The sequence below is a fragment of the Mytilus californianus genome, unplaced genomic scaffold (assembly GCF_021869535.1).
Source record: "Mytilus californianus isolate M0D057914Y unplaced genomic scaffold, xbMytCali1.0.p SCAF_8, whole genome shotgun sequence".
NCBI classification, from domain to species: Eukaryota; Metazoa; Mollusca; class Bivalvia; order Mytilida; family Mytilidae; genus Mytilus; species Mytilus californianus.
Window position 1 is genome coordinate 9,965,876 of NW_026262734.1, and position 13,248 is coordinate 9,979,123.

A 13,248-nucleotide genomic window follows, 5' to 3' on the forward strand; every position below is an offset into this window, starting at 1 on the left:
AGGACAATCGACCTCGAAATTTTCAGGTACTAAGTAGCAAGCTTTGGAGTATAACACAAAATATTGTCTTAATTTTGTACTTATCGGCCTAATAATTTAAAGAATTATATATCAGAAAATCATTTCTTAAGCGGTACCCTCGTCAAATCAGTATAAATGCTTTAAATTTAATGAGTTCTTTCTTACCTTATTTACTTTTTTTTCCATTTCTTTCCGCTTCGTTAGTACCCAATTTCCGGTGGCGATGATACACAGTGGATACAGTAGCTGGACTCCTTAGACCACTAGGCCACCAATGCCCCTTGATCGCCTCGGCAAAAGACAACTGCCTAAATTATAGAATTGAATTGTTACATACTGTTGTTCATATTTTTAATTATTCAAAATTACTGTGAAAAATTCTATATTTTCGAACTTTACAAAGAAAGAAAATCTCTAGTTGAAATTATTACCAAGACTCTAATAGCCGAAATATATTCTCATCAAAATCCTAATTTGCAGCTTTTTTGCTTTTTTTTACAGCGTTAGTGTATATCTGTATAAAGTCAAACTTAGGTTGAAAATATTGCTTTTAAACTTTTCGTTATATTTATTTTCTATACAAACAGTGCAAGTGATGAGCTAGATAAGGCGATAGATGATGTCCATTATACGCAAGGTTTGACCTTCACACATTTGGCCTTGGAGGAAGTGTTAAAATATGGTTTTACGACAGAAGCAGGTGCACGAGTTGATGTCCCACGTATTGTTGTGATTGTAACTGATGGTTGGTCTAGAGACCCTACGAAAACACTTATAAATGCACAAAAAGTCAAGGACGCAGGAATAATTATGTTTTCAATAGGTAATAATAAGTTGTTGCTTTGATTTCTTCCTATTTTTATCTTATGAAGAACATAAAGTTATATAGCAATATGTATGGAAGAGAATATCCGCCATTATTATTTATTTCTTAATTTGTTAAATGCAATTTCTTAATTTGTAAGATGCAATTTCTTAATTTGTAAAATGTAATTTCTTAATTTGTAACATGTTTTTTCTACATCCGCTACATAAATTTCTACATTTCTTGATTTGTGAAATGTAACTTCTTCATGTGTAAATGCAATTTCATAATTTGTTAGCGTGTTTTCTTCGTTCGCTACATGAAACTCTACATTTCTTAATTTGTGAAATGTAATTTCTTTGTTTGAGTCACGTTACTGGGAGAATGTGTCAGTGTAATTGTTACCGCTGCAAGCCAATACGAAGTTCCGTTTCTCAAGAAAAATACAAGTTAAAAATCAACAAGTTACAAATGAAGAAGTTTTACATATCAAGAAATTTTACAAATCAAGAATTAAATAGTTCCACTCTATTCCACTCGAGTTCGCTGTTGATCCATGTCTACTCGTACCTTCGCCAACTCATATTTCTACCAACTCGTACCCAATATTTTATCATTTATAATTTTTTATGCATCCAAGTTAATATGTTCTTTTATATAATGTAGAAATATATAGATATACTATTTTGACAATCAGCTTCATATTCATGGCACTATATTAGACGAATCTAGAACAGAGCGTACCAGCTCTTCGTCAAGAAATCATGACACGACCACAAAGGGTCTGACTCTAGTGCTACCCCACATAGCAAAAGACAGCGACAGGGACCGTCCCCTCGTCCACCGAACGCAAATGCTTCTTAAATGGTTGTGTGCTGAAGAAAAGACTAATGTCTCCTGATTTCATTGACATTTTGCTTGGACATATATCTGTATTTTTGTTGATGTTTACTAGCTAGATAATTTAAACCTACCAGACGATTATATCTATGTTTTTGGACTATTTTTAATTCCTGTGTAGCCTTTATCGCTTCAAAAATATTCGAAATGCCTTCACATATAAACTATTTAGCAGATCCTCTTGAATACATGTTAAACGTAAAAATCAGTAAACAAAAGATCCATAGAATAAGATAGAAGGATATTTTTTACTGATTTTTACGTTGAACATGTGTTCAAGAGGATCTGCTAGTTAGTTTATGTACGAAGGCCTTTCTAATTATTTTGAAGCGATAAAGCCTGCACAGGAATTAAACATAGTCCAAATGTTTTTACGTATACAGTTATTTAGATACTATAACAGATACGCCGAGCTTGGCTTTTACAAAGTTAATAAGTAAAACTCATGGACTTTGGTGCAGCATTTATCCGAAATCTGTGTTTTCATAAACCCTTCTATGTTTGTTTTTCATCTAAACAACCGCATTCTATTTTTTAAGGTCCGAGCCTATTATCCACCAATCAGGCGCGGATCCAGCCATTTTTAAAAGGGAACCAACACATACAAGTCATATAAAAAAGGGGGGTTCCAACCATATGTCCCCATACAAAACCATTAGCTGTCAAACAAATAGGGGGTTTCAAAATAATATTGTTATCGTTCAAACAATTTCATAAAATCACTTACTTCTAAAGACGAATGACTTTACTTTCAATATTTCTGATTTGAAAACAAATTGCATCAGAATACCAATAAATAAAGTTGTACTTTATTGTATTTTGTATATTATGCAAGAGAACATGCAAATTTTAATTTGTTGCGTATCTGTATCTGTATCCAATTAAATTCTGTCAATATAGGCACACCTCCGTGTATGGAGTAAAACAATAAAATAGTTCCACCACCGCAATAGGATATGAATATTATTCCACCAATATATTTACACTTTAAGCATTATGTACACAGTTCACAGTTTCAATTACGATACTAATTTATCCTTGTTATTAATAAATAGTGGGTACGAGTTGGTAAAAGTACGAGTTGGTAAAAGTACGAGTTGGTAAATATTTGGTACGAGTTGGCTAAGGTACGATTTGACATAGATCTACAGCGACATCGTGCGGAATATTGTGGCACTATTTTATTCTTGATTTGTAAAACTTCTTGATATGTAAAACTTCTTGATTTGAACTTCTTGATTTTTAACTTGAAGTTTTAGAAATTGCATTTTTACATTAAGAAGTTACATTTCACAAATCAAGAAATGTAGAAATTCATGTAACGGATGTAGAAAATACATGTTACAAATTAGGAAATTACATTTTGCAAATTAAGAAATTGCATGTTACAAATTAAGAAATTGTATTTTACAAATTAAGAAATGAAAAAAATATGGGCGAATATTCCCTTCCATAAATATGTAGATGATAGAGTTTAGATATCTTATACAGGTATGACAATATTGATATGATAAAAATTACTAAATAACTGTAACTGTTATTGATTATGTTTTTAATTGATGTGGACATGAATAACACGTGTTTCTATTGTTTCAGGTGTTGGCCACTATCTAGATGAAGATGAACTTAAAGCCATGTCTTCTGATCCGGTAGAAAATCATTCATTTATGGTAGAAGATTATAGCGCCTTAGAGAGTATTCAGAACTCTGTGGCCTCCAAAGTTTGCACGGGTATTTTGTTTTTCTAGACAATATTATATAATTTGTAAAAAGATATGAACTTCGATATAAACTATAAAAACGTACGACCTGCTCTATTGTAATCTGTACAAAAAATAATATCGGCTTCAAAGGCACCGGTTGTAAACCAAAAATACTCCGATTGTAGTTTTGTTGTAACGGTAAAATTCGCATCAGACATTATTTTTAATGTTTTCACTCATCATATTACATCCTAAAGTATCAAACAATAAGAAATTAAAAAAAGTGTGAGTAAACATAGCTTTATTGGAATCCGGAGTTAAAAAACATCTTCTACATTGTCTAGAGGTATAGGGGAGGGTAGAAATCTCACAACACATGTTTAACCCCGCCGCATTTTTGTGCAGGAGCCTCTGTCCTTTGTTAGTCTTGTATGTTTTTTTTATTTTAGTTCATTTATATGTTTCGGAGTTTAGTGTGACGTTCATTTTCACTGAACTAGTACATATTTTTGTTTAGGGGCCAGCTGAAGCCCGCTTCCGGGTGCGGATTTTCTTCGCTGTGTTGAAGACCCATTGGTGGCCTTGGACTGTTTTCTGCTCTTTGGTCGGGTTGTTGTCTCTTTGACACATTCCCCATTTCCATTCTCAATTTTATCTTGTGTTAACAATGCAGACTTGAAAAATGAACATATGCCTGTACCGTGTGGCCAATTGTATATTGCATACATTCTTGTATATTTGTGAATGGATTCAATGAAGACGACCAAACATATTCTAGAATTGACTCATCAAAGATACCAGGCTTATAATTTGTTACGCCAGAGGCTCGCGTTTTGTCTACATAAGACTCATCAGTGACGCTCGAATCAAAACAGTTCGAAGGCCAATTCAAACACCAAGTTAAAGAGCATGAAATAACGAAAATTCCGAAATGTTGTGCCAAATACGGACAAGACAATCTTTTCCTGTTGTAGAAAAACCTTGGTATTTTATGTATTTCAACATTTTATAAACAGTAAATTTGCAGAATTAGAACATATTAAGGTTATTTCATGTCAACGCAAAGGTGCGAACTACTGGGCGGTGATACCCTAGAGGAGGAAACCTCATCAGCAGTGGCAGTGACCCAGTGGATGTAAAAACCTATCAAAGATACCGTCTTAGTTTTAACAAATTTTAGCTCGAATAAATGTATTTGTATAATTTTTGATCAAATATAGTACAATTCGTGAACATAAAGTCATGATGAATTTGTTACATACTTTTGAAGGTGTATATGATCTTAGTCCAAAACCAATGTGTTCCCTACGTTTTTTAATGAAACATGAAGGTGAGGAGGGGGCATCACCTATGTCTTACAAACATAACAAACCTCAAGGGCAAACATCAAATTGCCTTTCCCTCATATATATACAGCGGCCACAGTAAGGTTATTTGGTCAAATGGAAAATAAGATGTACAACCCTCAAACTATCATGCATTTTAAAGAACACAACTATTGATTTTGATTTAATAGGTACTTTTTTTACGGTGAATTCATTGGTTCCTGTTTTCAGACTAATAAGATGAACAGCCCCCAAACTATCATGCATTTGAAAGAACACTATTATTGATTTAGATTTAATAGGTACTTTTTTACGGTAAATTCACTGGTTCCTGTCTTCAGACTAGTTTTGTTTTTGCTACCTCGCGATGGTGTTTTACTTTTCTTTTTTTCATCTCAATTTATTGTTGTCATTGTAATTCATTGTTGTCATTGTAATTTATTGTTGTCATTGTAATTTATTGTTATCATTGTAATTTATTGTTGTCATTGTAATGGTTGTGTTTAAGACGATGACAACTTTCAAATACAGTCAGCATTTAGGAATTTTCCCCATTTGCGTCATAGTGGCTAGTCGTTAGCATATTTCAGTCAAAGATTATATATTTAGCTAAAATAGGAGAAATAAAACGTTATGTGAATACGAATATCACATTTTGACACAAAATGACTGATAACTCTCAGTTTTCGGTGAGGTTCGTGTTCCTCGGTCTTTAGATAACGGTGTAGTACTTTTTTTAACCTGTTTGTCTTTTCGTTGTTTCTTTTACCATGACACTGCCAGTCTCACCCGACTTATGAGTTTTTAATGTCTCCTATTTATCTTCTGCCGTTTTAAATTCAAACAAATGACATTATTTAAAATCATAAAATGTTCGTATTCTAGTCTGGCAAGCAAACGCGAGACAATATATAGGATATCTTATATCTAAAAAAAATAGATAAAACATTAAAAACTCTCGAGAAGGTTAATTTGGTTAGGTAGTTATTATTCCATTTTTGCAACATACACATTATCAATAATAATGATAAATAAATGAAATTATTGTTTTAATGAATTTTATATTTTAGTGAACCCATCAGTGAGGCCTGTACAACCGATAATTGACCCGAGCAGAGTAAATAGTATCTTTGGACCTAAAAGGAATAACTTCATAAACAAAGCAGAAAGGAGAAAGGAGAATTTAGATCAAGAAGATATATTGTCTCTTTTGGAAAAGGCACTAAAAAGACGACTTGACAGGAACGATTGAACTTTTAGAATGTAGAATGAAAAATTAGATATATTAGCCGAACTATGAACACAGTACAAGCTTTTAGAAACTTATAATTATAATGCACATTGTTTTATACATTTATAAACCTACATCATAGTGATTTTTTTCAGAATTTAATTCAATATATGTTTTTTTAATTAGGTTTGTAAAATTTGTGTATTTGTATATAATATTTTGTCTATTGTACATTGGCATACTTGATATCTTCAGTGGAAAGTAATTCTCATAGTTAATGTGTGTGATTATTGTAATAACATGTAGAAGAATGGTGATATTTGTTTATAACATTTTGGCTCTGTCATGTTAGTTAGTCTGCTGGCTTTCGACGTAAGAACGACATCTGTGATAGCAGCACTGGACCTTTACATCACGTGGAAACTAGATGTGAACAATGCTATGGTGAAATATGGCATTGTTGTCGGTGTATTGACAGGTCTGGATCAACTGGCGACTGGCACATATAAATTTCGAAGCTCCATTTTATATAGCAGTTCGTTTTGCTCTATCAACCTTACTTTCTTAGCGAAAAAAAATATCCAAATATGGTAACGATCCTAGTTAGGGACAAAATGTTAGGTTATTTAAGTAACAGTTTTTCTTTTTCACATTTCCCATTTTTAAATCAATAAATTAATTTTCAAATATTCTTTTATTTACTTGTTCCCCTAAAGAATATTAAGCAGTTGACAACCGAAATTGTAAACACTATAATATAATCTGATTATTTAGACATTGATCCTAAGCACAACATGAGTTTCTTTGAACTTCTTTTCTCTAGTACTTTTGTCTGAAAGAATATATGAAGTAGGTACAAATATTGATAAAGAAAAAGTTTACCTTTCTGAAACAACATACAAGGTATATAAGTAATAACTCTTACACCCTGAATGTCCAAATATTATGTCAAATATTATCACTAATGATTATAAGTTTTGAATCGCATTTATTCTTTTTTTATAAAGCAGCAATATTTCCTTTGGATTTTTTTTCAACAACTTTTGTCATTTTTTGCAGAGATGCTTTTCGTGGTATGAAATTGATATCAGTTGTGCATCGGTTTAAGTTGATTTTACGATAGGTGTGACTAGAACTGGTCAATTGGCCGGTTAAACAAATGGTTACATAAAAATAATTGTACTTCAAGATCAAAACATGCATTTTTTCCTTATTTAGATTATGCATGTTTAGTACGTCACACAGTCTGTGGTCGATTGTCCAAGATATAATAACAAGATTTTTTTATAGTAGAATAGCCAATGAAAAAAAACATTTGAGAAATTTCATGCGTCCGGATCGCTTTTCTAGATTAACTGTATTCAGGAACGCCCATAGCCGAATAGTTGAAAGCCAATGTATAGTAATCGAAACAGGGGAAAAGCTCTATGACCAAAAAGGACCTGAAAATAATAGCCAAATAATGAATTCTAATGAGATCGCTTAACCCGAGTCAAAATCATTCGTATGAATTAATACATTAAAGACAAATCAAAACAAACAAAAGATAAAATTGAGAATGGAAACGGGGAATGTGTCAAAGAGACAACAACCCGACCAAAGAGCAGAAAACAGCCCAAGGCCACCAATGGGTCTTCAACACAGCGAGAAAATCCCGCACCCGGAGACGTGCTTCAGCTGGCCCCTAAACACAAATATGTACTAGTTCAGTAATAATGGACGTCGTACTAAACTCCGAAATATATAAAAGAAACTAAAATTAAAAATCATACAAGACTAACAAAGGCCAGAGGCTCCTGACTTGGGGACCCCCAAGGGTGACTGGGGAATAGAAGTATGGTCACCATTGGTCTTCCTCCGACCGGCAGTAAAACCCGTGCTAAAGTGGGGCGTCCGTTTGGCTGTGCGGGATGTACAAATTTGCAGCCACGTCCGGTCAGAATGGGGACGTTAAATCCGATGCCTCGTGTAAAGAGAGTGCCACGCTCTTTGCACGTTAAGAACCCTTGCAACAACTATTTGAGGGGTCCGTAGGTGACCTGTTGGAAGGCTAGATTTCTGTCCCTATCCAATATACCCTCATTTCCCGTGGCAGTCTAAATTTCTCCGACCTTAACCCCTTAATCTATTACAGAACCTACCTATTGTATTTATTGTGAACTTGTTCTCGTCCTGAATATGCATGAAATATTTGCCACTGGACGTTAAGCAACCAACAATCAATCAATCAATCCTGACTTGGGACAGGCGCAAAAATGCGGCGGGGTTAAACATGTTTTTGAGATCTCAACCCTTCCCCTATATCTCTAACCAATGTAGAAGAAACAAACACACAGCAATACGCACAGTAGAACTCAGTTTAAAAGAAGCCCGAGTCCGATGTCAGAATAGGTAACAAAAGAAACTAAACAAAATGACAATGATACATAAATTAACAAAGGACTACTAGCAGTTACTGACATGTCAGCTTCAGACCTCAATTAAACTGATTAAAAGATTATGTCTTCATCATATGAATATCAGGCACAATCCTTCCCGTTAGGGGTTTAGTATCATACCATCATAAAATATATGAAAAGAACATAACCCGTATCATGTCAACAACTGGTTTTAGAATAAATGTGTTTATTTCCGATGAAAAGACCCTATAAGTGAATCAATAATAAAGCCAAAATATGCCATCTTTAATGACCTGACAACAGTATCGTAACTATATCCCTTCCTAATAAGTCTGCTTAAAGGTTTTGTAAGCTTTAGAGGTGAATGCCGACATTTTTGTGCTTTGTAAAAAATATTACCATAAAAGATTGGATGTGAAATACCTGAACGTATAAGATGTCTGCATGTTGATTTATATTTACGAATGATGTCCTTGTACCGATGATAAACTTAAGTAAATGTTTTGACTAGTTTGTGATATCGAAAACTGTGGTGTAATAATTTTCAGTAATAAATAGATTTCTTTCGCTAAAATCTAATACGTTGTTACATACACGAGCGAATCGTACAAGTTGAGATATATAAACACTATAAGATGGTGACAAGGGAACGTCACCATCTTAAAATGGATAATTAACAATAGGAAATGAAAAAGGATCTCTTTTATCATGAAATTTGGTGTTAAGCTTCCCGTTAATGATATAGATATCAAGATCCAAGAAAGGGCAGTGGTCATTGTTAGTATTACCTTTATTCAAAGTTAGTTCAACAGGATAAATCTCTTTAGTGTACATACTGAAATCGTCATTATTGAGAGCCAATATATCATCCAAATATCTAAAGGTATTATTACATTTCTGTATCAGATGTTGTTTCGATGGGTCTTTGCTGATTTTAGTCATAAATTGTAACTCATAACAATACAGAAACAGGTCCGCTATAAGTGGTGCACAGTTAGTCCCCATTGGAATTCCGATAACTTGACGATATACGGAATCTCCAAAGCGAACAAAAAAGTTATCTAATAAAAATTCAAGGGCAGTTATAGTATCAAAGCATGTCCAATTGACATAGTTCTTTTGTTTGTTGTTACTAAAAATGACCTAAAATAGTTTGAACATATGTACTCGCATTCTGACTTTTAAATGCCCATTAAATTAGGCGTGTAAATTTTTTCTCAATAAGAATATGAGGCAAAGTGGTATATAGGGTAGAAAAATCAAAACTTTGAACAGATTCAAAATCACCAATATAAGCATGCAATTTATCAAGTACTTCCAACGATTATTTTACACTCCAAAAGTAATTAATTCCACTATTTTCAAAGGCCTCATTTGAACAATTTATTATCAGGTTTTTGATTGTACCAAGTGTACTAGTAAGAAGAATAGACAGTTTAGTATAGGAACAATGGCTTGAAGACGAAATAAATCTATATTTGTAAGGTGTTTTATGCAGCTTCGGAAGCCAATACATAGTTGGAACTTTCATTGTATTTGGTTCTGCTTGTAAAGAAGTAGCTAAAAGTTTGTGTTTGTTACAGATGTCATTTACCGAAAATGGAGTCAGTTGGAATATTGGTGAATTCGTGATTTCCTTTTGCAGAACCTCAATGTAAAATTTACGTCAAACAATAATGATATTATTAGCAGCTTTATCAGCCGGGACAAAAACAAATTCCTTGTCGAGTTCTTTTAGTTTATGTTTGATACGAGAAATTGAGTTATTATGGTTGTTATTAGGAGTCAAATGTTCTTTAAAATGTTGTATACGTATATCAACTATGTTCATTACTGAATTAAAAAAAGAGTCCAAAGATTTCTTGTCAGCTTTTTCTCGTTTTATCCATTTCAAGCAGTAAGTTTGGAGTGAGTCGTGGATGATATTACGACACTCATTCCAATTAATAATTGACGGGGAACGATATTTAGGTCCTTTACTAAGGAATGAATTCATCTCTCGGTCACGAACGATGTTAAGGTTTCCTGTTATAACATGGGATACATAATTTCATTTTTATTTGAAAATTCGTGTTATATACATATACATTAATTGCTGTTTGCCCACAATTCATATATTTAGAATCAATTTGTTCTACTTATATACATATCTAAAACTATGTTTACAGTGAAAAGTATGAAACGTTTTGAGTTGAAACAAATAGTATCAAAAGCTGTATCAGTTCTTCCATATGTCAATAACTCTTTTATGAGACTGCAATAAATTCGAATTAGTAATAAAGTTTACACGATAGCTGCTCTCTTTACATAACAATCCAAGACCTTTTTACATAACCATTTAACAACACATTTATCAATATATAAAATTAAAAAAAATGACGCAACAAAAATATGAGTTCATGTATACATTAAGGAAAAGCTTGTAACACATATTTTTTTGTTACGATACGTTTATCAATTATAAAATTCACAATTTCATATGAAGTTGAAGCGGGAAATTCCGAAAATTCTAGTATTACGGAATCAAAACGCTTTGATAAAACGCAAAACTGATTTCAGTTCCATGAAAAAGTTTTCATTTTACAGTGTTATAGAAATGATACTTAAATGGTTAACCATAAGCGTGAACGTATGTAGTTTTCTCTCTATTCCTACTTGCGTTTGCTTAAACTGATATGACACAATAAAAATATGCAAATTCTGCGAGAATAACGATTGAGAATGTAACCAGGAGAACTTTATTTACCATTCTCGCAATCTTCTTCCAAGTTGATTTATTTTCGACTTCAAAATGTTTCTCGAGCGGTTCGACCATGTTTTCCTTAGATTTCCAATTTGTTATCCAGTCAACCCATTTGGGAGTTGCGCATGTTTCATCCTCTTTTCTGTAAATGTAATGAATAAACAAAACACATACTGTAATTACTGTACTAAAAACCAACTGCAGGAGCAAAAACGTATTGAAATGAGATAACTTGTCCGTGGCCGGAAGTTCATCTGTAACCATCGTCATGAAAACAGTAAACGTCAGCAGCATTGTCACAGAAAATGCAACTCTGTCGGAAGAGTCAAGCGGCAGTAGAAATACCAGCAGGTTTGCGAGACTTATGATGTATACCGGAACTACTAGGTTCATCATCATGAATAGAGGTTTTCGCTCGAGCTTGATAGTATATGTCAGCTGTGACCACGTGATATCAGCATGCAGTGGTTCTGAAGTCAAGGAAGTCTCCTTAATCTTAAATTCTGAATGCATACTTGTAGAGTTAATAGATACACCCTTACTTTTAGAAATAAGTTGTATATCTCTCATCGGTTCAAGGGCATCTAGTTGAACAACACAATCATGAACGTCAAAAGGAAATTTGCTTACATCACTATTACAACTGGTCTCCCAGACACCAGAACTAGAAATACTGGCAGCTCCGTTTTCCAAATATGTTACATAAATCATTTTGCTGTCAAAATAATTGTCAAATTTATATATGGAATGATATGAAATGCTGTTTCCAATGACAATCTTTGGAACCCACACATCGTGTATTGAAAGTTGTACCATATCAATATAACCATGGTCACTTTTATTCCACATTATCATTTCGTCCCACCATGTTAGTTTGAATTTTCCCTGGAAGATGAAAACACCAGATTTTTCATCATAGTCTATGACTGCGTTTATATTGAACTCGACGTTGACATTGACGACGTCAGCACTTAACTGTCTTGGTTTAACATGCCTTGTATAATTTGAAAGAGCTGTATCGTAGAGTCGTCTTGCAAACTGATAGTTCATACTTCTACAAGGAATGGCAATAACAATCAAAATCAACAAACTATGGAAGACCGTCATTTTTTAAACGCAATGATCTGCTGAAATAACATATCAAACAAAACGGCAGTCACAATAAGTTAGTTAATTTGATTTTCATACTAAAATAACATACACCTGCTTATATAGTGTCAGAACTGTCACGTGCTGTTTGCTAGTGGGCTGTATTAATTATACAATGACGTTTTTTGTTTGTTTAATATTTAATGAGAATTGATTACTCGGAATAATGAAAAGGAAAATAAAGTAAATATTCATTAGATGATAAAGTCCAGAATATGTATAAAAGTTTATTGAAAAGTTATTACTGTATTCTAATAAGGTTATCAACATATTTATCTAACTATTGATTTGAAACTAAAAAAATATTCAATGCAAGTACAGTGTAATTATCTGAATTTCTAAGTGTTCTATTGTTAAAGTTTAATTAAATAATGTAGTTACAATGTCACGAATTTGATTTTCAATAGACTATGTTCCAATCGAAAGCATTATAAGTAATTAGGAATATGACAGGCTTCATCTACTGTGTGTTTGGTTCTATTTTTCATGATAATTACTGATTCAAATAAGTTGCAATGAATCTCCCAAAGAGTAAATACGATTTAGAAGCGACAAAGTACTGTAAACAATGTCATTAGATAAAACAAAAACTCTTAGACAGGTCTTAAAAGGAAACAAATCTACAAGTTATTTAAAAACACATACTTATTCTGGAAAAAAAAAACTTTATCTGTATAAATATCGTCGATGTTTTTTGTTATTTTTATAGTTTGGTTGTTGTCTTATCAACGTTTATCCCACACCTTTTATTTAGAAAAATGTTATTGATAAGATTAATGTTACATGGCGTACACACCGGGAGTAAACGTTGTTAGCAATATAGCTTATTACATTGCCGCCCGCTGAATGTATATGACATTAATACCGATGATTTTTTATTACAATTCGAGTAATTCACATGAAATGCAGATATTGATGTAGGGGAAATATATTGCTAGTAACGGAAAGCTCAAACAGAAAGCGGTTGATTGG

At 33.0% G+C, this 13,248-nt stretch overlaps 2 protein-coding genes across 2 annotated transcripts in view; one reads left to right on the forward strand and one right to left on the reverse strand.

The window, feature by feature from the left end:
- The window catches only part of LOC127710439 (collagen alpha-5(VI) chain-like), a 31,259-nt gene extending 24,250 nt beyond the window's left edge, over window positions 1-7,009 (forward strand). Inside the window, exons 14-16 of the mRNA XM_052216278.1 lie at window positions 609-844; window positions 3,323-3,457; window positions 5,825-7,009. Of these exons, the coding sequence (XP_052072238.1) occupies window positions 609-844; window positions 3,323-3,457; window positions 5,825-6,006 (553 nt within the window). The 3' untranslated portion in view covers window positions 6,007-7,009. The remainder of the gene's footprint in view (window positions 1-608; window positions 845-3,322; window positions 3,458-5,824) is intronic.
- A 3,416-nt stretch (window positions 7,010-10,425) lies between these two features.
- Window positions 10,426-12,288, reverse strand: LOC127710445 (acetylcholine receptor subunit alpha-like). Its single transcript, XM_052216288.1, has one exon. It carries the CDS (start codon window positions 12,232-12,234, stop codon window positions 11,050-11,052), a length of 1,185 nt encoding a protein of 394 aa, XP_052072248.1. The 5' UTR covers window positions 12,235-12,288; the 3' UTR covers window positions 10,426-11,049.
- Between the last annotated feature and the right edge of the window lie 960 nt (window positions 12,289-13,248).